Consider the following 25,719-nt stretch of genomic DNA (forward strand, 5'->3'; position numbering starts at 1 on the left):
AGAGGTGCAGAAGGTAAGTGCATTCACGGGACTCCCAGTTCAGCCCTGGGCGACTTTTATTGAATTACAGATGATGGGATATGCACGAACTACGAAGAGGGCAAAGCATTTTGAGAATCTGCAACCGTTTTGGCTCAATTCCGCTCAAATATTACGGTTTTATCACACTACATTTACTAAGGATGAACTGAGTATTTCGATCTGAGCACAGATTTTCCTACTCTTATTTCCACTTAAATTGTGGCGTTAGAATGAATCAAATCGAAAGGTCATGACTTAAAGTGTTGACGAATGGGCTCTAATATGACTTGCAAGAGCACAAAAATTTCCATTAGTTGCTCAAAAATTGGCAGTTTTTCTTCTGCTGCTTCTGCACGCATTTTACTCAACTGAGCAAATTGAGCCACAATGATCATATCAATGATTAGCAATTTCAAACAAGAATAGGAAAACGAAATGCTGCATATTGACTCTAAGCACCACATGAACTGAGTGAATGTGCATTTTTCTTGGGATGACGAGCCTCTTGCCGAAAAGAGTCGTAGGTGGAATGTTATTAAATATCCCATTGCGCAAGCCAAAAGAGAGAGTGAAACAGAAAGAATACACAAGAGAGTGAATGTTTGGGAGACAGCCAGAAATATTGCCGGCATTTAGGCGATAACGCGAACATCGTTCTGTTCGGCGGCACAATTGTATTCAAAGGAGAGTTTAGAGCCCACAGAGAGAGAGAAGGGAGGTTGTGAGAGTGAGAGCAAGAGCACTTTAGGCACAGATCCTTGAGAGAGACGGACAGTGAGTGACGTTTCTGGTGCAACGCGTGCTTTATTGATTACACTTCTGGCTCCCAAAATAAGAAAAATGTGGGCCCATCGAAAGGTGATACTCATCAGTCTGATTCTCATCCTGAGTCTCGTGTCGATTTGCTTGCGGAAGCGGAAACTGAAGACAGCGGCGGAAGAGCCGAGTGTGGTGAAGAGGACGAGGAATGTGCTGCAGGACAGCTTCTGGCTGGACATGGAGATCAACAAAACGAATTTGCTGTACATTTTCTCACTACGCAGAGCTCCGTTCTGGGATTGCGATTCCAGCGGCGCGGATTCAATTAGCGCACAGGGCAATAAAGTCCTCTCGATTGGCGATAAGAATGGAAATATCCAAAGTGGCAGAAACACCTTGGGCGAGAGGCGGAAGGTCAAGAGTGGTGAAGATGTAAACAACGCCAATTCAGCTAATCCTGTGATCATTTCTTGCATCTTGTGGCTTCTACTCTCGCTGGGGAAGGCGTGCTTTGAAATGACAAACGACCTGAAAGAGGTGAGAGACGGACTTGAGAATGGGGAGTGTTTTTCGAGCATTAAAAAACCATTAAAACTCTGCCCATTTCACCTCTTGAGGTGTCCTAATGACTTGTCAAAATATTAACCACACGAGTGGCAGTGATTTTCCACCGGTCAATAGCCTTATGAAGTGCGAAATATCTGCATAAATTCTCACTCATACCAATGTCTTTTCCAGAGAAAGAGATCATTAGCACAGCAAGATGCATCGCGGCGATTCTCACTGCAGAACTTCTCCTTCGCGCGCAATGAGAGGAAGTCCTTGGCGTCTGCCAAGTTCTGCCGACGCTCCACAATTGAATCCTTCCAGCCAGCCACATCCTTCGCCACAAACTACGAACTTATGAGAGCCAATGAGGCTCTGAGGATACTCAATATGACCAACACTTCACCTGTTCTCGGACGAAGATGCTCAGTTCCTTTCAATTCGGTGAGACAACTGCCTCGACAGTCCAGTCTGGGATGCCAGAGTGTCCTGCAGAGGCAGATGTCAGGAGAGAGCGGATCGCCAGGAGGAGGAGTGGACAGGAGCCCCGAGGGAAAGCGCCGGATGAGGCTGCTCTACAGGCACTAAATCGCATCAAATATCTCTTAATGTGGCATCCACAATCTCAATGTGATCCAGAATTACATCAATCTAGCCTTTTTCGTCCCTTTTACACACTCCAAGAAAGTGTTGTAAGATCTTACCTTGAATTTTACGTAATATAAACGATCTTATGGGAAAAATTCCATCGAAATTGCATGGAAATGAGATGAAGGGATAATTCTTATGGACTGAAAAGATTGAATGGGTATTTTTGAAATTATAAGATATATATTTCTATATAAAGTTTATTATCAATAAATTCACTTTACTGATGTTTGCATAAAGAAATTTGTCTGACAATCAATAAAATAAAATCTTGATGGCTTTATCTAATAACGCGTTATCAGAGGAACTCTGATGGAGAACAATCAATTAAATATGCGCTGTCCAAAGTAGCAATTAATCTTTTGTGTGTGTGTGTGTGTTTGTCTGTTTTGATGAATATCCAAAAATATATTATTAGACAGATAAGAGAAAGAGTGTGTTTTGCTCTCATTTTTTCGCCACACAACAGCCTTCAATGTCATCTTCACAGCAGAAGCCAGTCTGAACACCTAATTTATCAATGCACGAAAGCCCATCGCAGATCGACAAAAACACTACAGAAAATTAGATTTAATAAATCATCGAAAAAGCCAATTTCACACCCGCTTAAATTTATCGCTCCTTATTCTTGTCTTGGCCTTTTTCTTCATTATCACATACCATCAATATTACCATACATACACTCTCATTTGCCCAGCTTTTCTGTGTTCCATTGCTCCCTCGGCGAGACGAAATGCCACAAAAAAGGCCCCAGCGAGAATTGAATAGGGAACCTGATAGGTTTCACCCGATGTCTATTCACTATTTGAAATCGAGCAAGGTGATTTCCCAGCAAGGCGAAACCACTCGCGCCGCGGTGTACGCGCGGCCAAGACAATGCGATTGGTGATGCATGGAAGTTGCGTGGAAAATCCAGACAAATTTCTTCGCGAATCCCATTAAGTGTGCAGCCACGCATAAAGAGTTAATCCATTGCGCGGAGAGTTTTCGATAGAAATTGTGTCAATTGGAGAGAAAAGCGCACCGTCACGCGTTGACCCTTTGATTTTCACGGTGGAATTGGCTAAAATTGTGTCATCTTTGTGCCCAAAATTTCCAACACATCGTGATTTACCACCAGAGAGAATTGAAAGATAGTCAATGGGATTTCCCAACAGCTCTTGAGAACACTTTTGGAAAAGATGCACAGAAACATTCTGCCACCGGCGAGATTTGTTTGTGTGAAAGCGAATTACGCAAGGTGCACCAACCTTGGCAGTTCCCAATAGTCTCCGGGTGCGTGCTGGTGCGAGAGATGAGGAGTTGAAGAAGAAAAAACAGGGCATTCGTCTTGTGGACTCCTCGAGGCACGTTGAAATTGAGGAATTTATCTGCCCGCGCTCCTGGTACTCGCCTGTGTACGCATTTTCGGAGTGAAAGATATCGTGCCGTGTGGACTGATTATTATTATAATTTTATTTTATACCCCATCACACAGGGCAAAAAAAAGCTTGAGTTCTTGTACTACGGAGTCGTGTGCGCTCCTTGCCCCGCCCGCGAACCCACTTCTCATGTGAGCCACTCCGCGAGTCAATGTCAAGAAATTGGTCAGGCACAGCGTGTCGGCTGGTATTGGAGTCAGGCGAGAGAGAGCGAGAGGAATCATCATGCAAAGCCTCTCCGCGGGGTGGAAGAACACGCCGGCAATCATTGAGAGTCTCCCAGAGACAGGCTCTCAAACTGGGAAGATGATGGTGGATGTGCACAAAGGCCTCTTGGAGATGGCACACAGGAGGGATTCTTCTCTCACTCTCGATGCCCATGTCCACACCGGCATGGGGATATTCGGCATAAAAATGCCATTTACAGCCACAGAACATCCACAGAAATGGGAAGATAAAAATATTGTTCCTAATGAAAAATTCAGAATTACTAAATTGTTATGTGACATTGAAGACATCGATGAAATTGCCTTCGATTGCCCCCCTGCTTTCACGGTTCCGTCCAGAAACCACTTCAACAATGGCTGTGACATAAATTATATATGAGAGTCTGTCAACAACTGACCATTAAAGTTTGCATATATTTTCCACCGTGGCTCGCGGCCATTGAAGGGACATTTTTCGGTGTGGCGCGCGAAGAAGTGGTCATAAAAAATTAATACATTAATTATGTGGATATATGAAATATGAATTAGACACTCAGGCTCACACTAGGATAGATCTTTTAATTGGATCTCCAGGCGAAAACGCATCTTCTCCTCCGTGTCGTCGAAGTCCAAACTACGATATCCGCCCACAAAAGTGTTTATTTTGTGATTTTACAACTCGTATAAATACATAAAAGCAATATGTGTTCTTGTACGATGCTTCTTTTCTTCTCCATCTCATCGCCCATGAGATTCAAGCTCAGGGAAAATGAGTGAAATTCTGTGATGCGGACCAAGAGGAAAGAGCAATAGAGTGGGAGAGTCATTTAATTTAAATAATACAAAGGCTAGAAGATATAAAAACAAAACTCATATTGCTAGAATCAATATTTACACCGTGAGAAATGGTTTGAAATGAGCTTGGATTGGAAATTTTTGCTAATCATCTCTAAACTGATTGTGTGATATTTTCCATCAATCAGTTAAAGTAATTCAATTGCGATACTTTGAGGAAATTCTTGCGAAAAGTGCCGCTCAGAGCTTACCTTGGTATATTTGTGGTGCTCGAAAACATCTCTTCTCGCCGCTCCTTGAGGTCTTTCGAAGTATCCAACCATTGGCAACTGTGCTAGAATATAAGAGTGTAATTCTCATGTGATGCCTTCCGCACCCACCGTGGAGGTATTTAATAGCGCACAAGAATAAGAAGAAACAAGCAACAGAGCATCGTGTGTTTGCTTTAAATGCACCATTAGGTAATGGACCTTAAATGTTGACACGACCAAACTGACAATTTACATCACAAAAAAGGAGAGAAAAGCCCGCGATGCTGGGGCGAGGAGAGAACGAGCTCGGCTCTAAAATTGAGAGTCTTTGCATGTGTTCCTCAATTGATTCCCGGGGCCATTAATTCAAATCTGAATATTATGCACTGGCACACAGGGTGTGAGGAAGAGTGCCTGCATATGCGGAGCGCGATTCTGCAATTGTGGATGCGGTGTTGACTATTTGGTTTGGTGAATAAATCTAAATATTTTTGAGCGTGCGGAGCCTTGGCTTTTCATCCATATTCACAGCCACGTGAGACCATCTTCTTTTCGCGCCTTGCGCTGCGTCGCAAGATATCTCTGGTCTGTGCTGGAGAGGTCGAGAAATGCTCGATAAGAATGCCACAACATAAGCACGAAAGGTAAAATAAAAGGCACGTTTTGTCACATACTAAACTGTGATTTGCATTTTCTCCGCGTTGTCTTCATTCCAATGAGGCTCTATGATGGCATGGAGGCACCATTGAATTGATGATTAAAGGGAGTGGGAAATTGTTTGGTGTGTGATTCAAAGAAACTCCCGGATTTCAGATTTATCGCCATTCTCTCTCTATCTCTCTGTCTTGAAGGCACACAAGAGAGCGGCTTAGCAGAAGATGAGACCGAACAGATCCACCTTGACTCAATCCGATTGACGTTCGATCGTCATCAAATCTGTGCAGATTGGGAAGAGAAGAAAAACCTTCACAATATATTGAATTGCTTCTATTTATCTCGGAGGAAGCACGCTATATATGTAGATAGTTAAGGTGTGGAAGAACATGAATATGGGAATTAAATATTAAAAACATTCATTTATCACTCTTGCGCGGCACACAAATACACAAAACAACCGATTCAACTTTAATTCGTTCTTCACGCTGACTCAAAAGGCTAAATTTTATGTTCGCGGCTATTGAGCTGTTGATACTCTTAACAGAGCTAGAGAGAGAGAGAGAGAGAGGGAAGGGAGGCGATTTATTTCCACGTATGTACACATACTCATCCGATGTGCGGCTTAGGAGGCAAACAACCCGGCCGGGTCAGAGAGTATGGTCGCCAGACACAGTTCCATGCGAATGGAGGTATATCGGTGAATTGAACAGGTATTTTATTAAATTCCATCTGCTGATGTTTCAAGGAGAAATTAGCCAAATCGCCGCGCTTCAAGTGTTGCTGACACACTCGAGAGGCGACATAAGAGATCACGGGGTGAAGTTTGCAGATTTATTAGCTGAACATCGCGCGCACAGTGAGGAGAATTGGCATTCACCATGGGCACGAAGACTGTTCAGTTGAATTCACTGTGTCTTTTTCTCAATTCTCTGTACGTTTCTGGTGGGAAGAAATTGCCTCTTTTCCCCCAAAAAATTACTCGAACACATGCATCCTAAGCAGTTCTCTAATGAACTCAATGGAGGTCTTGTTTCACACATTGAGCGCACATTTTTCTCTCTTTCCAGTCACGTTCACCAAAAATTGAACAACAATGAACAATAATATGGGTTTTCTAAGAAGAATTCCGAATGCAAAGTGTCTCTCGATGGGTCACCCACGAAATGCAAATTCGCCCATAACTTCCTGCACTCTTCTTCAAGAGCCTCGTCAGTTGTGAATCAGTGCTGAATGAGGTGGGAAATGTTGGAAAATGAGCGGATTTTGATTTCCCCCCAAATGACACATCTTTTTACTGCTCTTCTCTCACCTTCTGGGCGCATTGCTGCGGGAGATTTGTGAAGATGTGTCAGCTTCTGGATGGGCAGAGCCATAAAGAAGCTCGTTAAACCTTCTGAAAAAGGGTGTATGGCAACATGGTTCTAATGCTTAATTCAAGCATCGCAGCCAAAAGAGAGAGAATCTCGCCCACACGCGAGAGATTAGAGAGCCACTCCTGTGCATTAAAGCTGAGATGAATCTGTGGAGATTCTCCATCTTTCTTCCCATTTCACAAACACTTTTCTCTCTATATTATTGTTCGGGAGATTTCATTGTCAATTGACTACGTTGCCACCATTTAGCTCCGGTATGACCATCAAAAGCGTATTTGTTGTTTCATCGTCCAGCAGCACACGCATGTGTGGCTTATTATACTGGAAGTTTTTGGCCATTTCGGCGTTTTTATGCTCACACACTGCGCGTTGTCCCATGGAGAATGTCAATGCACAAGAATGAGCCAGAGTCCAAGAAGGACCACAGCTGAGAATTAATTTGTATGGAACGAAGAGAGACAGCTCAGAGAGTCATTCAGTGGTCCTCCAGGCCAATCATTTTGCCATTTTGCACAACCCGCAGCGCGTTGTTGGCGCATTAGGTGGTCGATGTGCCATCAAAATAGAGACACCAACGATTATATTCTAGGAAAAATTGTGGTGACACACACTGTCGATGTCTTTTCTTCCTTTGCCCATCGAGCATTCTTAAGGAAATGATGCCCGGCAGATGTTGAGGCGCATCATGAGCAAAAAAAAGCACACCCAATATGAAGTAATCATTTCACTTCCCTTCCCGAAAATGTTTCCAGGTAAGTGACGACGCTGGAGGAATATATTGAAAGATCATCGTCAAGTCGGATAATATAATTACAGAGACCCCGAAGGTACTTTTGTCCACACTGTGAAGACTCAAATAAACATTGGGATGTTGTGGCAAAAAAAGGGAGACTCCTTGATGATTTTCCCTAATGCCTGAAAGACAGTTGATGGCAAGAGAGAGACTGCAGCACTTCCTTGAGTTCCTCCATCGCCTCTGAGTGTCTATTTTGGACGCTCAAGTGTGTAATTTTGACGGATAATGGATACATTTCTAGAACCAATTTAGTCATCTTCAGTTTATTGGACTCTCACGACTAATTAGACCATCAGGCAGAAAATCATCCCTTCGACGGACATCTGATAAGGAAGGGAGCACAAAAAAGGGATCGTCTACTGAAAAACTGCACTCAAGAAGCAAGAAAAACCAATAAATGCTGATTTTTTCCATGCAGTATTTAATGCGGAAAGTCGTGTGAAAAATTACCTCTTAAAGTAAATATCGATTTCAGTTTCTTCTCAGCATTTAGAGCGTTTGGCTCTTTTGATGTTTCCTATTAATATTTCCACCATCATGAAGCCGATAATAAAGGCCAAAAACCTGCAGCGCAAGAAGCTCTCTAAAACGTCTTTAAACCATTTTTTGATACTGTCACATCACTCGATAACAACATCAAAAGACATCCTGAGGATGAAAGGAATTTTTCTGTCAAGGTATTTCAATGAAATCGTAACACATTTCTTGCGTTTATGTCAATCTCCAGTGATTCCAGGTAAAGTGAGAATGAATGATTGGAAGGAAGGTGAAAAAAAATGAGGACGTTTCACAACATTTTTGAAATACTTCTCCTGGTTTTATTTCACACCATTTGATGATTCTACCCTGAAACTCAACAAAAGAAGATCAACCATTTGGTGTGGATGATAAATGACATGTCACGAATCTCTTGCAACTGTGAAAAGCTATCAGAGAAATTTATAGACCATCGGGAAATGAGGGTGAGATGGTCTATTAAATGACAATAAAGCCAAAAATATTTCACAAATTGCAAAGCTATCGTGAGCTTCAATACTGGGGAACTATTCTTCGGCATCTCCTTAATTGAATTCGCAATAGAGAGATTTTTATGCACAGCCGTAAATTCATGCTTCTCATTGATCTCCTGAATGCATTTCGTATTAAAATTCCTTCGTACAATCTTAGTCAAGGTTAGCGTGGATTTAGATAGAGTGAATAAATGCATCTTGACGACGATATTGTCTGTGCAATGACATCATGAGAAAACCTACTTTACTGCCAATCATCGTGTGAGAGAATGTTATTGGATTTGGAGTTGCATCGCGAACACGTAAGTGATTAAGAGTTGATTTATTTTGGATTAATTCCCTCCAAGGAAATCCACTTGTGAGACAATATCGATGGTGTTGTGAAGACAAAAACGGCGATAGATGATATTGTTTCTGTCGATTGAGCATACGAGAATTGATAATAGATGTAAGATTTTTCAATTAGCATGCATTCATTGTCTCATTTTATCAATTTATCCTGCACCAATTTGCTTATTAAATTTGTCGGCCAAGGTCTGTTCAGCGGCACACGAAGCATATCTAATTTACTTCAACCGATCGATTGCATCTTTCGCTGGTAAATGTGCATTATTTGCGTACCGAAGGGAGTCGATTGCATCACACTTGGTAAATAACACACCGCGGCATTAATGACACCTGTGCATCGACTGTTATATACGAACACGGACCACAATTTATGAACATCTTTCTTGCCCTTGAAGCAATTTTTCAATTACATGTCCACTAATTCCCTATTTTCACGATTATGAAAATGCCTCCTTTGGTCTTCACCGGCGGCCAACAATGCGCCGTCTCTTCCTGGATCTCTTTTTCTGGCGGTCCATGAGAGACACATAGGGAAGATTACCTCTCGAAACATCCGACGCCGCGATATTATGAGGAATTAGAAATTTATCATGGTACTTTTCTCCTCTTCGGAATCATCCAATTCACTCCGCAGAGAAGTCGAAAATTTCCAAGTATTGGAACATTTAACAAGTGAGACCAATTGGCTTTCGGAAAAATTCACAGTCCCCCATTTATGATAATTGCCAATTTCGTGGTGGCGATTATGTGCTATGTAGTGTAATTATTTGGAGTTGGAAAAAGAGAGGAAAAAGTGATGGAAAAAATAACCCGTTTGCAGCGTGCTAATCGCAAGTTCACCACGAAATTTCTGCGCTCAACTCATGGACTTGCGGATGGCAAAGGTGCAATTTTCAGCCGCCGAAAAATGCGTTCTCCCCCAGACAAATATTTGGTCTTGATTGCTACACTTTTAGCCCCGATTACCCAAAATTGTGGTCCGCGGCGCGGGTGATTAGGAGAAATGCGAGAGACAATGTGGAAGACAAATAAGACTTTCGGCACCGATATTATTTCTCAGTTAATCAAACTGCTTTGTAATTTATATTGGCTCTCACAAGTGCACATTGAGCACAAACATTCTATTCTCCATGAACACTTGCGTGGGTGAGAATTGTTCCACTTGAATTTGGATAAATCTCAAAGTACAAAGTGAGATAGAACAGATTTTAAGTTAAGATTTTAACCTTTCACGTTAGTAATTTCATTTGACGATAAGTGATAATTTGTTATTACACACACATTTCTTCACATTGAAAACAATTGTTATTTGAAAAAAAACGAACACACAATAAATATTCGTCTAATTTGATATCTTTCATTCAATCAATGTTCAAATTTCCTTTGATAATGGCTTTTTTCTGCAAGAAAAATCAAACGTGATTGTTCTTAATTATACACTTCATTGATCTTTTATCAAATCATTAATTGCGCTTTTTCACCTATAAATAAATTCGCAAACTGGAACAATTAATCACATTCTCGCCAAAGTGTTGCAGTGAAAACATCAATTGATATTTCCTTGTAAAATTTTTGAAAATGAAATTTATATTCACAATTGTGTGCTTCTTTCTGATAATGGCAGGTAAAAAATCGCATTTTTCTTCTCTTATTCTTTAATACAAGTGATTTTTTAAATAATAATTTTGAAAACATTTCAGGAATTCAAGCAATTCCCTATAGTAAGTGATTTAGAGCTAGTTTTTCATTAAACGAGTTATGAAAAACTCTATAAAACTATTTTCTGCAGATCCGCTCGAGAGCTTGGAAGACAGGAGCATGGATTTAAGAAACAGGTTCATGGATGATTTAGAAAACAGGCGCACGCCACGACGAGCGTCCTGTTGTGGAGATATTGAATTTTGTAGCTGTTGACACACCCAAAATGTCCTCTTGAATTTCAAGTCAAGTGCTTTTGCTGTTTGACAAGAAAACACAATAAATATAAGTGCTAAAAATGTATTAATACCTTATTCTCTACGCCTATTTGAAGTCGTTTTAAATCAATAGTTACGTCCTGCGTCTGCTAATGTTTAATCAATCTATAGCTCAATTTTCCGGTAAACTAATAATAATATACCTTATAATGAAAATAATATGTTATCGCCCACAATTACACACTTCAATGATCTCTTATCAAAATTATTATTGTGGATTTACATATAAAAACACACGGAGTCTGTGAAAAAATATTCACTTTCTTGCAAAAGTATTGTAGTGAAAACATCAACTGAAATCTTTCAAAATGAAATTTCTTCTTGCAATTGTAAGCTTCTTTCTCTTCGCGGCAGGTAAAAAATCTATTTTCTGTTTCTTAATTCCTTGTCGATTCAATTTTTTAAATTCCTTTTTCTGTATTTTTTTCTCAGGGATTCTAGCCGACCCACTAGGTGAGCGATTTGGAAACTATTTCCTGTTTTTATAAAAAAAAAAAACTCTCATTTATCTTTTGTAGGTCCGCGTGTAAGTTTAGGAGAATCGAAGGACATACACGTTGGCTGATGACAGACTTTCTCTGTCAATTTCAAATCAACAGTTTTGTTACATATTTCAGTTCCAACAGGCATGTAATACTGGAAAATGTCTTTAAGCATTTTTTTGTATTATTTTGTAATGTGTGCTTGTTTTAAATGCAAGTAGATTTCAATAGTTAGTGATCTGAAGACACATTTCTTTATTTGTGCTCTCATATAACCTACTAAACTGTCGTTATTCAATTACAGATTTGCGATTGAGTCAGCAAGCTGCCAGACTTTCGCGCTGACAAACTATAAACTTCTCTGAAATGTGTTAATAAAATAATTCTGTTTTTTTGAAAAATAAATCACAAAAAATGTTCTTCTAATCTGACGATTTTTTTATTACATCCTTTATGTCGTACTTTTTATTTCCACAGTTCGGATTATTTAGCTTTTACTTAGACTGATCATTATTCTTGTATTTACTTAATCGCATGCTGTATTTTCTCTTGTTTTCCAAAAGTTACATTAGGCGAGAACATGCACTGAAGCCACAAGTAGCCTTTTACTTCCAATTCAACATCTTTCTCCCCATCGTGGATCTCTCGCTGAAGTCCTCTTTGGCTTCTGAGCCTCTCGTGGCGCAATAAACCGCGTGTGGAGTGTACTCGACATTGGACGCCACTCTTGACTTCATATTTCTCTCGCCATTGAAGAGGGCAGCAAAAAAGAGCACCATCACAAGTGGATAAAGTTGAAATTGTATACAAAAATCAAGTCACGATTTGACGAATAGTGGATATGGCTCGCGGCGCGGGTGACTCGGTCAGAGTGTTGCTGAAGAATTCCAAGAAGATCGTTTGAATGCTCCGCGGGACGGTGCGAAGGCATTAAATTTGAAACTTCTTTCACTCTGCCTCATATTCTAATTTATATCACTTTGGGCCGAAGTGTGGAAAGGGAGAGAAATGTAATCGATTTCATTATGGACGCTCTCCTCATCTTCGCACTCTGGATTCTCCACCATTTGGGAACACATACATCATGCTTTTCTTTCGAGGACGTCTTGAAAAATTACCATATACGCTCATCCGCTGCGAGAGTGAGAGACAAAAGGATGGTGAGAATGGGCAGAGGAGGAAAAAAAGCACGCGAGTCTCAGCGTTAAATTGTGTTAAAGGTGCATCTTCCATCCGTATACAATTTTAGACTCTGAATGTCACGATTCACGTTGTCTATGTCACGAATTTATTGTACATTTCCCCTGTCTTTTTCGTTATAATCATCTTCGTCTCTTTCTCCCTTTTTCCGCCCCGCGGAGGAAAGAATATTCTGGATTCTTAAATTGTCGGCGGAGCATCGCCACGTGAGAAGTGAACATTTACCGACCGCGAGGCGAGCAAGAGAGGTAAAATAATAAAAGACAGGTAAATGTTTGACACGAACGTGTTCGGCGATATCGGTCTGAAAATCTACTTATTTTCTGCCTCCAACAATACATATGAACTCATCCATTATTTTCCCTCGGCGCGCGAAGCCCCAAAAGTCGAGAGAGCCGAGAGATGAATAAGATTTTTTGGGAACGGTTGATTTTCTCGAGACGTCTTCCTAATACGGTCACACCTTCGAGTGCGCAAAGCATTGAATGTCAATTGATTTGGTGAAAGAATGTTACCATCCGCTCATACAATTGCTCACATACATACTTATTATGCAAATTCTATTCATGTGTTCCAATTGATTGTGTGCCACACAATTATTCACTCACGCGGACCTTTTTTTCCAGGGAAAAATTTCTCTTTAATTCGCTCAATCAACTGTCGCCCATTTGTTGTGCAAGAACGTGCAGCATTGCTGTCACCGCATTTCCCCCGCGCTCATCTTCTTTTGCACTGGCAAAGAGAAAATTTTCACCTAAGTGCCTTGATATTTCATGATTCCGCCGATGATTGTGATCAGAGAGACAAATGAGGAAGACCCAGAAAATATAGTCACTCCGCCAGCGTCCCATGGGAAAGAGCGAGATGTGCTTTCGCAAAGGCCTCGCGAACATTATTTAGTGGGGCATTGAATATTGGAAAACGAATAAAGTTCAACTCGCGAGATGGCAGAGATTTGGAGAATTGCTTTATTGAATTGCAGATCGAAACATAGACTCTGCTTTGTATCCAAAAACCTCACGCGAAGCTCCTTATATTTGTAGAATTTAAATCATATTGTCGCTGAAAGTGTAGTTCGATTTTGCAATATCAATCGGCAAATATTAACCCGCTCAAAGACTTCAATTGGAAGCTTTCTAGACAATAAAATCATCTTTAATGAGTTGCCAGTAAACTCAAAATTGTAAATTCAGAGTTAAAATCATGCAGAAAGTGGTTAAAATAAAGATTTTCCAAGTCAACAACACTCTTTTTGAGGTTATGTTCGACTTCAACACAATTTACAGTGATTTTTGGCATCTTGGCGTTATTATTTACAAAATCTGTTCTTGATTCATTACAAAACCTAGAAAAATCATTGTTTCTTCGTACAATTCAGAAGAAATCCTAAGAATCTGGATGATTAATCAGTCAAAGAAGCACGCAGAAAAGGAATATTGTAAGTTTATCACTTCTGCTGAGCTTCTAACTCCCCTTTGATACTTCTTTAGCTTCAAGACTTACTTGAGAGAAGCAACGAGGAGTGCTTAGGATGATTACCAAGTAGGGTAATTGAATCCCTCGGTGAGAATTTACTATGCAGGAAGCTTAGTTGCGAAACTAATCTCGTGCTCTGTGGCCTTGCAATTTGCGCAAAACACTCGCAATCTTTAGCGGAAGAGCTGTGAATAATGCAAGAACTTTCCGACCACAGCGCTGCGACCAGAGGAACTCCCCCGCGCTGTATTTTCCCCATCTCTCCGGCCGACATTGCATGTGCATTTTCTCATATGCAAGTGATATGAGATGCGCTTGAAAAATTGATTAGGAGACGAGAAGATGGAATTCTCTATTATGATTCCGAGAAGGCAATTTGAGGGCCCCCTTTTCGGGCTGAAAGGCTCAGGATTCGCTTCTTCCATCATCATTATCACAATCTTTTATACCTCTAAACCATTTATTGCTGTAAAACTTCCCTCCGCGCGCCATAATACACCACGGAGGATTACACATTATGATAATCGCATTTTAATGCCACTCCGTGACCACAAGACAGTATTACACACTGGCGGAGATGCAGACATGGCGGATGATTATTTATTTATTTGATTTTTACGCTCTGACGAGTGATTTACCTCTTTTGCTCCTCTCTGCCTGTGCCCAATATTCGTCTTCACTGGATCGAATTATCGGTTTAACCACAAAACACTTTACCTGCGTTGGATGTGGAGCGAAAATCACCCAACAAATAGTCCTCAAATTGGGAGCACATATGATCTGTGTGTGTGTGTTGTACTACCAAAAATTTCTCCACGGAAATGCCCTAATGAAACCCCATCCCGACTGTCTCACTGCCTCACCACGTCCTCAAGATGTGCCAGGGCAATTTTTCAATCCACCGTGAACTCTTTCACCGCAAACAATCATCTTTTTCGGGGCTTAAGATTGCATGCATGGCGCATCATGACGAAGGTATTTCGGTGGGTTATTTTGGCGTCCGGAGAAAATTGGACTCAGAGGAATTTTGTTAGAAGAAAAATATTCATAATGTTGTTTCCTCTGTCGATGTAAGAATTCTCTTTCTTTCTCTCTCTCAAAAATTGATGAGCTCTCTTGATATAAAGTTCTCTGAAATATGTTTTGCTGGTTGAAAATTCTGCTGTGCTTTTCCACGTCAATATTGAATTTGGCCAACCTTGAAAATCACATTTGTGCGGAAAATATATTGGCGACATATAAAATTCAGTTGCAAGAGTGTTTCGCCCATAAATTCGCCACAATATACATGTCTGCAATTCTATCTGGATTTCCTCTGGTTTTATTTCCATTTGATTTTTTCATAAAGTCCTCATTAATTATGTAGACGTGTAGCCTTGTCGGGGTCCCCAATTCACTTTCCCTTTCCGCCACATGTTTCCAATCTCACTGTCTTCCTGGCAAATCCCAGAAACCTGCGAGGGATGCTGAGGCGCGTCGTAAAAAGCACCAACAATCCCAACAGTGCGTGCTCGCAACACCACGAGCAGTCGGCATGTGTGGTCTGGAGTGTTTAAGAATGCGCACAGCGCGTATCACTTGATAACGATGCGCGGTGTCGCGTTAATTTGCGTGGTGTGAATGGGAAAATGCGCTGATGGTATCAAAGTGATGGCATCGACTGTGCAGAAGTTGAGGCCTGAGGAATTCATATGACACTCCTGCGTTTGTCACGGCGACGGAATGATGGGAAAAAACGATAAAAGATACTTCCATGTGGGCTGAGTGGCGGGAAAGTGCAGGGGTGAGAAGGAGGCACACTGTTTGTCCTCTCTTGAATGCAATATGAGCCCCGTGATACGCGAGCAAGTGCACGCCATGGGCAAAAAGAGACGATACTGTGCCCAAGGGCTGCGAATGGATGATAAAAATGGTTCTGGGAGACGAAACATTTTGTCATGAAATCCGAGACGATCTCTTGTGCGGCGCATTTCAAGGAAATTCAGCAAACATGTGCACATTTGGTGAGGATGAAGAGGAAGTGTTTTGAGACTCTTGTGTGTCACTTTGGTCGTCATTAGAGCATCCCCAAATCATATTTCACTGCTGGAGATTTGGACACGGTTTCCTTGACATTCATCGTCCACATTTTGTCCTTAAATGTGTGGAGAAAATTGTTCGAATGTAGGATAATTACCAGTCAAGGCATTGTATGTAAATCTCGAATGCTGCTCTCGAATGTGTGTTTTGAGAGTAATCATATGTCGTGTAATATGTGGAAAAACGCTGTTGCTTCTGTCCAGCTGAAGTGCCTGTTTTGACGAGGGTTGAGAAATACACCCATATTCTTTATTCAATTCCCTCTCAAGTGGGTGGAAACATCTTCGGGCGAAACAAAGACAATTTCCTCTCCAGGCGCACATCCTGAGCAAATTCATCTGGTGAAACTTAAGTGCCCCTTATTTTACATAGAGATGAAATTTTTCTACCTCTGAATGGACGCGATGGGAGTGAAATCAACCCTTATTCAGGGACTCCCTCTCGGCATTGACACAGCTCTATAATTTTCTCAGCAATATACTCTTTTCTCTGTGTAGCGAATTCAAAAGATATCCGAAACATATACAGCACATAATGCCATCTCCGCCCTCATGCTCCTAATCCAATTTCCTCTTCTCCCATGCTTCACAGCATCTCCGCTATTGAAGTGCATTCAATTCCTAAAAGGAGCGCTTTTTTGTGTCATTTTATTCAAGGATTGCGCGCCACGAATAAACGTATGGATTGAGGAAATATGACCTGTGTGTGAGTCTGCTATCATATGGAGCGACTGAGAGTTTCTCGGAATATTGAGTGCGAGACATTGTGACTATTTCAGAACACAGCATCGCATGCATAACCCGAGGACTTCCCGAGGATAATCTCATCTTTTATTTCCTCCGCTCGATTCACTCAATTCTCTCCCCCGAATTCTATTAAGCACATCTTTGCAAAGACAACCCATTGATATTGGATTCTATTGACGACTTATAGGTGGAAACGTCGATGAAGGATTAATTGCGCGCGGGAGATGAAATTGATCGTACAATGAGAGAAGAGACTGTAAAATCCCTGCCTATGCCGATGATGAGGCACAGAGAGCCTCACCCATCGTACATCTATTCATATTGGAAGCTGGGACAAAAAAGCGGTACAAAACGGAGGTGTTTCTTCTGTTCTTCAGCGTGAAATATGCTCTCAAACTCACAACTTGCATGACAATGGCACAAAAAGGTGCGCGAGATCTCTTTCTCGAAGGAGGTGCTTATTAACTATATTAGAGAATGATTTACAAGAAGTGTGCTGAGGCTGTTAAAGAAATACCCATGTCTTGCTGCCTACACGCAATCCGATATTATTAGATTTTTCGGTGTGCCGAAAAAGACCTTACAAAATATCGCGCAATACAGAGTTCCAATATATGTGAGACAGAATCACGTTATTTGAGGCAATTCCTTCCATGTGATTTCTCATCTCATTTAATCGACAAATTGTCTCTGTACGAAAGAAGTCTAATTTGATTTGGAGAACCTTAATCCGACGACCGATTAATCGTGGATGTGAAACATGACAGTTTTTCAACCACTCTTCGTCCAAGACTCTCTGGAAGCTTACACAAAATCTTGTACGAAATCTCCAGGCACGTCCCCGAAAACTCCGAGAGATTAGTTTCATTTTCAACAATTCTGGGGATTTCACTTAATTTCATTGAAGCGCGTAAATTAATTGGTATCGTGCGTCCCTAATTTGATTTCAAATCCAATGTTTGGGCATCTCGTGAAAAGCCAAGACAGCAATTTTTGGGTGAAAACAATTTCCAACTTGCTGGAGATTTTTTCCATCTTTCACTCTTTCTATCTCACTGATCATGAACGACGAAATGGAATGATTGGACGCACTCGAGAATTTAAATGATTAACCTATTTTCTCCTCCCATTGTTGTCGCCATCTCGAGTGATCTCGTTACAGATCTTCATTCGGAGTGGCGATGAAAAAGTGACTCTTAAAGACCCGAATTTCTTGTCATGATCACACTTGTGCCACACTGTTGGGTCAGCCGAGGGGACTGTGCAGTGATAAAACCTCCAGATTTGCAACTATCTCTGCAGCATTGCAACTCTATCTACCCTCAGTTCAATGTCCTCTGGAGCCTTTGATAGGGTTTCTGGGTCTTGTTTCCGAAGTAATTCATTAAAAGCAGGTACAAAAGTCATCCCAACTGTCGACATTCACCCCTCGAATCGTCAAACAGAAGCACTTTGGGTACTTCTTGTGAGGTGACACAAAAGAAATGAATCGAGTGGAGAGAATCACCTAATGCCAGTGGACTACAGTGACTGTGCAACTCTGAGGAATCTAATTAAGGTTGATGGAGACAGAAGATGCGAATTAACCAATCAGTCATGCCTCTAATGCGGTCCCCTTTTTTGGCGGGATCAATAGATGAGAAAATGAATGGGGTGAACACCCCTTTTCTCGCTGGTGCTCATAGTGCATGTGTCAAAGCATGGTTTTAAATAATTCATTCGATGATGCTTCATTCACAACCCCATTGACGCTCTGCGTTGCTGAGCAAATCTCTGGCTGAGGAGATCCGAGAGAGAACATGCACGATGTGAGCCGAGGGGAGATGAGTGCAAGGAGATATAATTTTGATGAGAAATTATTGTAAACAAAACACGAACTGATAGAGGGGATAAAGTCAGGAAGAGGGAGATGTACAGGACAAACAGCAAAAATAATTGGATGTCCTTCGCGCTCTTTCACAACCCAACCGAGGGCATGCATTGCGAGTTAGGGTGGAATTGCCTGTTCAGCGTGGGATTCTAAGCGGATCATGCATAGAAACACGGCACAAGAGTGTGCACATTAACCCTTAACGACAATTGAGCCACCGGCGAATTATAGAACAAGGATGAGAGATCATTATCATCCTGAAAGCGTTAAACCGCGCGATGTACCATCAGTACTTCAAGAATTTCAAGAGAATTTAAAGTGTTTAGATTGTTTCCACATTTATTCCCAAATTATAATATGTCTCTTAAGTTTCTGTCCGATATTTCTACAATAATTCATATAAGATCGTTTTTTTTGATGCCTTTTCCGACTATAACCTAAAAATACCACAAAGAAATCTTCAAAAACTCCGTTTGGAAGCTTTTTAGATAATAAAATCATCATTTTTCAAGTCCATATGAGTAGTTTTGAGGTTATGTTCGGCTTCAATACAATTTGCAGTGTTTTTCGGTATCAAACTAATGATTTTTTCGACTTGAGCATGAGAATTGATGGACTAGAATGCGATTTACTCAGTAAAACTGTCCGTGATTTGTTACATGACATAGAAAAAGACTTTTGTGATTGATTCTGCGTGAAAATCGAAGGAAATCCAAAAACTGGGGATAATCTGTCAGTAAAATAAGCACTCAGGAAGGTAAGATCGTGTGTATTTGAACACTTTCACTTCTTAAGTACTTTTGCTGAGCTGTACACCACTTCTGACTATATTATCTCCCCCTTGCGATGTACTTGGACGGAATTTTCGTCTGAAGTTCGATTAGATCAGTCTTCATAACTTTCTCGGGCAAATCCTTCACTTTCTCCCCATTCCTCACGGCAGGATTTACTGCAATGTTGCATGTAACATGTTTTATACAACATAAAGCACCGGCGAGAGAGAGGCAGTGGTTCAAAAGGCAGCCCAATGCAAACATCGAGCCAAGGGTTGTGTATTTGAAGAGGGGATGAAAATTGGCAATAATAGTTACATTTAAAATTCTATTATTTTTTGCCGCCGACATTCACCCCTCATGCATGCTGAAGCATTTTTCACTGTTGGCCAAACAAGCGCCTGTTCGTGAGTGGAAATTTGAAATCATGTTAATGTTCAGCGAATATCCCTCGCGCTGATGTAATGAAGATGAATTCACGGGGTGTGTGAAGGAACAAATTCGGCTCCATTGAGAGGCATGAGGTGTGAAAATGAGGGCTGCTGTGTAGAGTCAACTGTTGCGGTGCGCTTTGTCCTGGTTCTCGTGATTCATTTGGGTGGTAAAATTCAACAGGAGCCTGAACCAACAAACCATTAAAAATTGCATATCCTCCAATTCGTGCCTTATCTTGCACTCTCACTCAGCTCTCTTCCTCTCCCTCTCCCACTCCAGTATTCCCTTCCGAAATTTATTAACTCTCAACTCCACTGACAACCCATTTCCTTCCCATTCGCGCTGAGCAATTCCCTAATGAATTATCCGCATTCGTGGTATAAATTGAAATATTAACATGGACACACAATGGACTCACTCGCTCTTTTTTGTGACAATGGCTCCAATATTTTTAACAGTGGCCATTTCACTGTCACCCTCCGTGAAATCACATTTCGCTGGCGTGATGTTAATATTTATATGGCATACTTCCTCAAATCCCGACCACAATTTTACAATCATATCGAGCTCCGGTCTGAGCATTTGAGTGTTTGAAATAATTGCACAATAATTACATTATAGTATCTGACTTCCCGATGGCAGAGAAAAAAAATCACACCGAGTCTCTTGTTACGAATGCAAACCGCAACAATGGCTCAGATGCCCAAGTTCAAGCCCAGCAAAAAACCACTCAAGAGCCTGGCTTTTTGCTGAATATTTAATTAATTTAAATAAAACATGATGGCAAGAGGCAGAAGCTGTGGGTTTTCAAGTAGCATTTCGCTTTGGAATTCTCAAGTGGTTTCGGTGGCTCAAGTGGACCAAGGCGGATTAGCAGATTATCCCTCTGATGTGTTTGGTTTTGAAAGGGTTGACGAATGTCCCAATTTTTTTGCTTCGACTTAACATAAATTCCAAAGAAGGACAAATTTGAAATGAATGCAGAAGTAGAGTTGATGTATTGGAAGAAGGGTAGATCGAGATCCAATTTTTATCCATAACATCTCCCCCTTAATAAGTGATTTTGCAGGAAGAAAATGACGTTATAATTTCATTAAAATCTCTTTCAACTCCTCTGCGATGCTAATTGTGCTATTGCTGTGCCGAAAGACTCGCTAACACGGCTTCACAATCACTGATGAATCTCCACGATGGATAACAATGACGATTGTGGAGGAAAAGTGTCACAGAGGAATAGTGAAAAATCTTTATCAGCATACAAATATTGACGGTGAGAGGCGAAAAAGGCCATTGTTCGGCCGAGAGACCGAAGCGAAGGTGTGCAGCCGGTCGTTCTGTATCAGTTCCGGGAACAATGGAGGAAGTTTGTAGTGTTGGAAGAGTGATTTTCACAATGTGTACACATCGAGTTATGGATTTTCGAGGGAGATATGGTTCCGTGACATTTCCGCTCCGCAGCACTGGCAATTCTGTGGCATCTCCGCAAAAGAGAGTGCGATATCTAATTATTTGCGACATGCTGCCAGCGGTCTTTATGGATATTATGGAGTTATTAAACTGTTCCCTCATCCTCACATGCAGTGGCAATAAAATTACTATATGGGACTTTTTTTTCCTGCGCCCGCGATGGCACAAAAAGGGGAGTAATTTCTCATCTTGGCGGAAGACTGTCATGATTTGTTTTTGTGAATCCATGAACGGAGATCATTGCATGAATGTTGCCATTGACAAATATTGACAAGAGCAGAACTGGCGCGGAGGATGGCAAGAAGATGCCGATGTCTTCGTCTAATTAAAAGAGAGAAATGTGTTTTCCGAGAAAGAGCCATCGCTGCACATTCAGAGGCGTCCCGTGAGGAGACGAAACGAAGGGAATAAGGAAGAATTTTGATGAGATTTATGCGCTTCAGTAAAAATTGTGCGTGTGTAAAGCCATCTGGATCTTATTTTTACTCTTAAAAATGATAAAGTAACAGAAAACAGTGTCTCCCATTGAGGGAAGAACAACTCCGTCTTTGTGTGTGCCTCGATCTCTCCGCTTTTTTTCATCTTCTTCTCCATCCCGCAAACTCCCAAAGATGGTGAAAAGAGAAAAGTTCTCGCTACAAAAGACGATCTGCTGAAACGCTACATTCATCTCTTCAGACTCTTCTGATGCGGAGACAAAAATCTGCCTTCCTACAGTTTTAACAGAATTTTTATTTATTTCAGTGCGAACGCAAGTGTGTATAAACTGTTAATAAATTAGTAAATATTTACATGAATCTCTTCTTATTTTTCTGTGGGAAATTTTTATGAGCCCCACAATATGGGAATTGTGGAGAAATTATGAGATCATTTTTTCTTCCAACTCAACTCAATTTATTATGTCTCATTAATTGATTTTTCCACTACACAATCACATAACTCGCCGAGTTCTTGAGCAACACGCATTTATTGTTCACAATCTCGCTTGCTCTAATGCCATCGTTGGAAAGTACGTGAGGAAAGGAGGGCATTTTTTAGTCGCTAATGCGATAGAATATTTTCATCGTGTTTACTTTGATAGACAAAGGGTGTGATGTGCATAAGAGATGCTTTGGTGTTCCAGATTTACTTGCAGAATTGCTTCTTTCCCATGCAAATCACCCGCAAGGAGTTTTGTGGAAAAGCGCTGAGAAGACACTGCGACGTGATATTTTGGCTAAAATTCCTCAAGTGTGATTTTCTCTTCTCCGAAATCTCAGATAGAGAGAGAGAGGATGTGAGCTTGACCATACTTATTATGAGTGAGCACGTCTGGCAAGGCTTTGGATTTTTGTTCCTGTGCTGCAGAATTCAAAGAAAACATTTTCCTTTGAGTCATAAAATTGTCAGGCTTGCGGAGGTGCATTCGAGGGAAGAAATATGGTAAAGGGATTGCTCATGAATAAGAATGGTAGAAAACTTTGTTGTCTGTTCACGTTTTAGGACTTTTTTCTCTACCATCGCCTTCATCACACTTGTACGCATTAAAATACAATTCGCTTTGTTGGCTGAAAAAGTGCATTTTATTAACACTAAACCAGGCCTGGTGAGATGACTGTGCTCACCCAGCATTTCCCCATTTGCACGTCGGGAAACAAGAGGATCACACTTGGTGAGAGAAGACAGTTGGTGTGCAGCAAAATATAAATCGGAAATTTGTATTAACATCACGTGTGAAAATGTCTTTTTGTTCTTGTTGCTCTTGTGCTTACGCCAAAGAGATGAGCGACAAGAGGCAATGAGACATCCTCCGCGATTGGGAGAATTCTAATGATGGTGTCGACAGGAAGAGCGCATCCTCACGACTCCTGTCACGCAGCAATGCCCTCAATTAATTCATGATGAATTTTTGGAAATCCATCCACTGATACGATCGCCGAGTCATTGAGAAAAATTGCCACGCACTGGAAGTCACGGGGTAAATCCCAAATGAAGAGGGTTGTTCTGGCGCTACGGCGACGACAGAACGTCCAGATTGGGCCATGGCGAAAGGAATTTTTACGGCTCTATTGGCCCGTAGGTCAACACTGTCAAACAGACTCATTGCATGTTGGGTCGTTTTGTCGCAAGAAGGCGAGGAATTCCAAGGATTTGGCGAAGGCAAAAGGCAGAGGAAATGCCAAGGAGTCTTTTTTCCCAAAAGCAGCAAAGTAAACACAAGATATTTTGGCAGTTAGGAGAATAAACATGACTCATTGTCAGTAGAGTCAACAAACATTTGATAGCAAATGCAGAGAATTGAATTGAAAGTAAACATGAGATGGTGAAAAAAGACCCAGAGCAGAAGAGAGATAAGAACTGATACAGATTTTCTTTTGCATCTCGCATTCATTGAGAAGCAAGGGAGAAATTCAATTGTGATTTTAAACCAATTATTTTGTGATTATTAATATTTCGATTATTTTCTCCACAAATTGCCGCTAGAGTTGTTCTAGAGTTGTTCTAGAGTTGTTCTAGAGTTGTATATTCAATTTTTGATTATTTTGCCATTTTACCCCGAAAATAAGCATTTTTTGGTTATTTTTTAATATAAATTTCGATTATTTGATTCTCCTTATTCCCAGGAAATTTCCCAGCGAGCAGTCAGCAATTTCCTACGCCTCCGTTTCACCCCTTTTCGCGCTCTGTTGCTGGGCATTTGATGACTCCACGAAAACTGCCATTAAGACCGTGAAATCGGAGTGGATTGAAAAAAGCCGCGCGCATCGAGAGATTATCATTCTAGAATATTTGAAATTTTATTTCTTCCACTCAATCGTCTGACTTCAGATCTGAGCTCCCTTTTTTTCTCCCCTGCAATATATAATCTGACAAAGAGAAGCATCCGTGGCATTACTTCCAGAGAAGCATGAAAATAGATGAGAGCGAGCAAAAAATGGTAAAGATTTTTGTCGTCGTCTTGTGTAGATTTATTGTCTGTACGGAGGAAATTGTTATCAGTCTTCGAAATCACACTCGATTTGTTTTCATTTTTTTTGGCTTCTCCTCCAAAAACTTGTACCCAAAATACTTTATCCGTGTTTGTGATCTTTATAACTCTATTTTGTCAGGGCAAAAAGTCCGAGGCGGAAAGAAATTTTGACAATGTTGAGCAATATATCCAAACATTCTGTCCAAAAAAAAGTGAAAAGAGACTTTTGAGATGCGAAGGCAAAAAGGAAATAATTGGCTAGATTTTTGCCGAGAGGTAAAAACAACACGTCTAACATTGAAACTCCTCGTCTTGTGCAGCATTGAAGTCTTTCTCACAAGCGCGCGTCTCGCGCTCTTCCATCGTCCATTGATTTATTGTTCTCGACTTACAGAGATTCGGGCTTAAAACACCTCAGAGTGTGAAAAGTTGTACACATGATCGTACAAGCAGGTAATTGTCTTAAGTATTCACGGTGAAGTATCAAAAAATTCACATCAATCAATTACTTGTAATTTATTAATGAGCCTTGAACATTTTTCACCAATAAATTTGAAATCACTTTCAAAGCTCGTGTGAGAATCTGAGCAAGAAATTCACTTAAAAGCAGACAAATTTGTCTAAAATCAAATTCATTTTCACGTCTAACGCCAAAGTTCACGCGGAAAGATGTTTGATTTGCCAACAGACTCAAAAAAGGTGGGGAGAAAAAATTAATAGCATTGCTATTAGTCAGATATTTTATCAAATATTTTCCTACGTTTCCATTGAGCACACACAAAAGTCAAATTGGCGATTGTCGATAGAGTGAAAAAATCAATTGTAACATATTATTGCCGACAGGGTGTCTCAGAACAGCGACAATTCCGCCAGCAAAGTGCGTCGCTGAAGGACGAATTGAGTGGTGTTTCCACGTGAAATTAGAAATAATTTTCGAGCCTTGGAATTTTTGTCGTTCTTGCAGTTCTCTTCGGTGGCCATGTGATTGCTTTGGCAGCCAATTCACGCCACCCTGTGCAGTGAGTGGCTCTGCGCCGTTGGCTGAAGAGGAGAGTGTCAATGACGATGTTCGGCTTTGGATGGGGAAAAGCGGGACGCCGAGATACTGACTTCTTCGGCTCCGATGCTCATGATGGGAATTTTGTAATTCACCACAATTCAATTGAGTGATGTTGTGAATGCAATAAGCCAAATGGAATGCCCGCGAGAACCTACATCGGTGCAGGTATTGCGCAAGACACTAGATGAATATCATTGACTCTCGCGGCGGCTCGTCGAAAATGTAGGTAAAAGGTTGAGAAGCTAACATAGACTTAATTGATATGCACATCCATTGAGGTGGAAAAACTCCTCATGCAGCATCGCCACATGGGTGCATATCACACATACTAAAAGTGTCACCCACAGATAAACCACGGACAAGCAAGAGAAAAT

General features: G+C 41.0%; 1 protein-coding gene and 1 long non-coding RNA gene across 2 annotated transcripts; both read left to right on the top strand.

Moving 5' to 3' along the window:
- The first annotated feature begins 728 nt into the window (after positions 1-728).
- Positions 729-2,393, top strand: LOC132266173 (uncharacterized). Its single transcript, XM_059767025.1, has 2 exons — positions 729-1,317; positions 1,519-2,393. Exons 1-2 carry the CDS (start codon positions 862-864, stop codon positions 1,912-1,914), a joined length of 852 nt encoding a protein of 283 aa, XP_059623008.1. The 5' UTR covers positions 729-861; the 3' UTR covers positions 1,915-2,393.
- Positions 2,394-10,341: 7,948 nt separating this feature from the next.
- LOC132255474 (uncharacterized) lies at positions 10,342-10,817 on the top strand. The gene is made up of 3 exons (XR_009468184.1): positions 10,342-10,455; positions 10,532-10,552; positions 10,621-10,817. It is a non-coding gene; the product is annotated as an uncharacterized LOC132255474 (long non-coding RNA).
- The last annotated feature ends 14,902 nt before the right edge of the window (positions 10,818-25,719 follow it).

Source organism: Phlebotomus argentipes, unplaced genomic scaffold (genome assembly GCF_947086385.1).
Source record: "Phlebotomus argentipes unplaced genomic scaffold, Phlebotomus argentipes genome assembly contig_5, whole genome shotgun sequence".
In the NCBI taxonomy this organism is placed as follows: domain Eukaryota; kingdom Metazoa; phylum Arthropoda; class Insecta; order Diptera; family Psychodidae; genus Phlebotomus; species Phlebotomus argentipes.

Coding starts and splice junctions, on each gene's coding strand:
- LOC132266173 (XM_059767025.1), top strand. CDS start 862: ATGTGGGCCCATCGAAAGGTGATACTCATCAGTCTGATTCTCATCCTG. Junction 1,318..1,518: donor TGACAAACGACCTGAAAGAG/GTGAGAGACGGA, acceptor TGTCTTTTCCAG/AGAAAGAGATCATTAGCACA.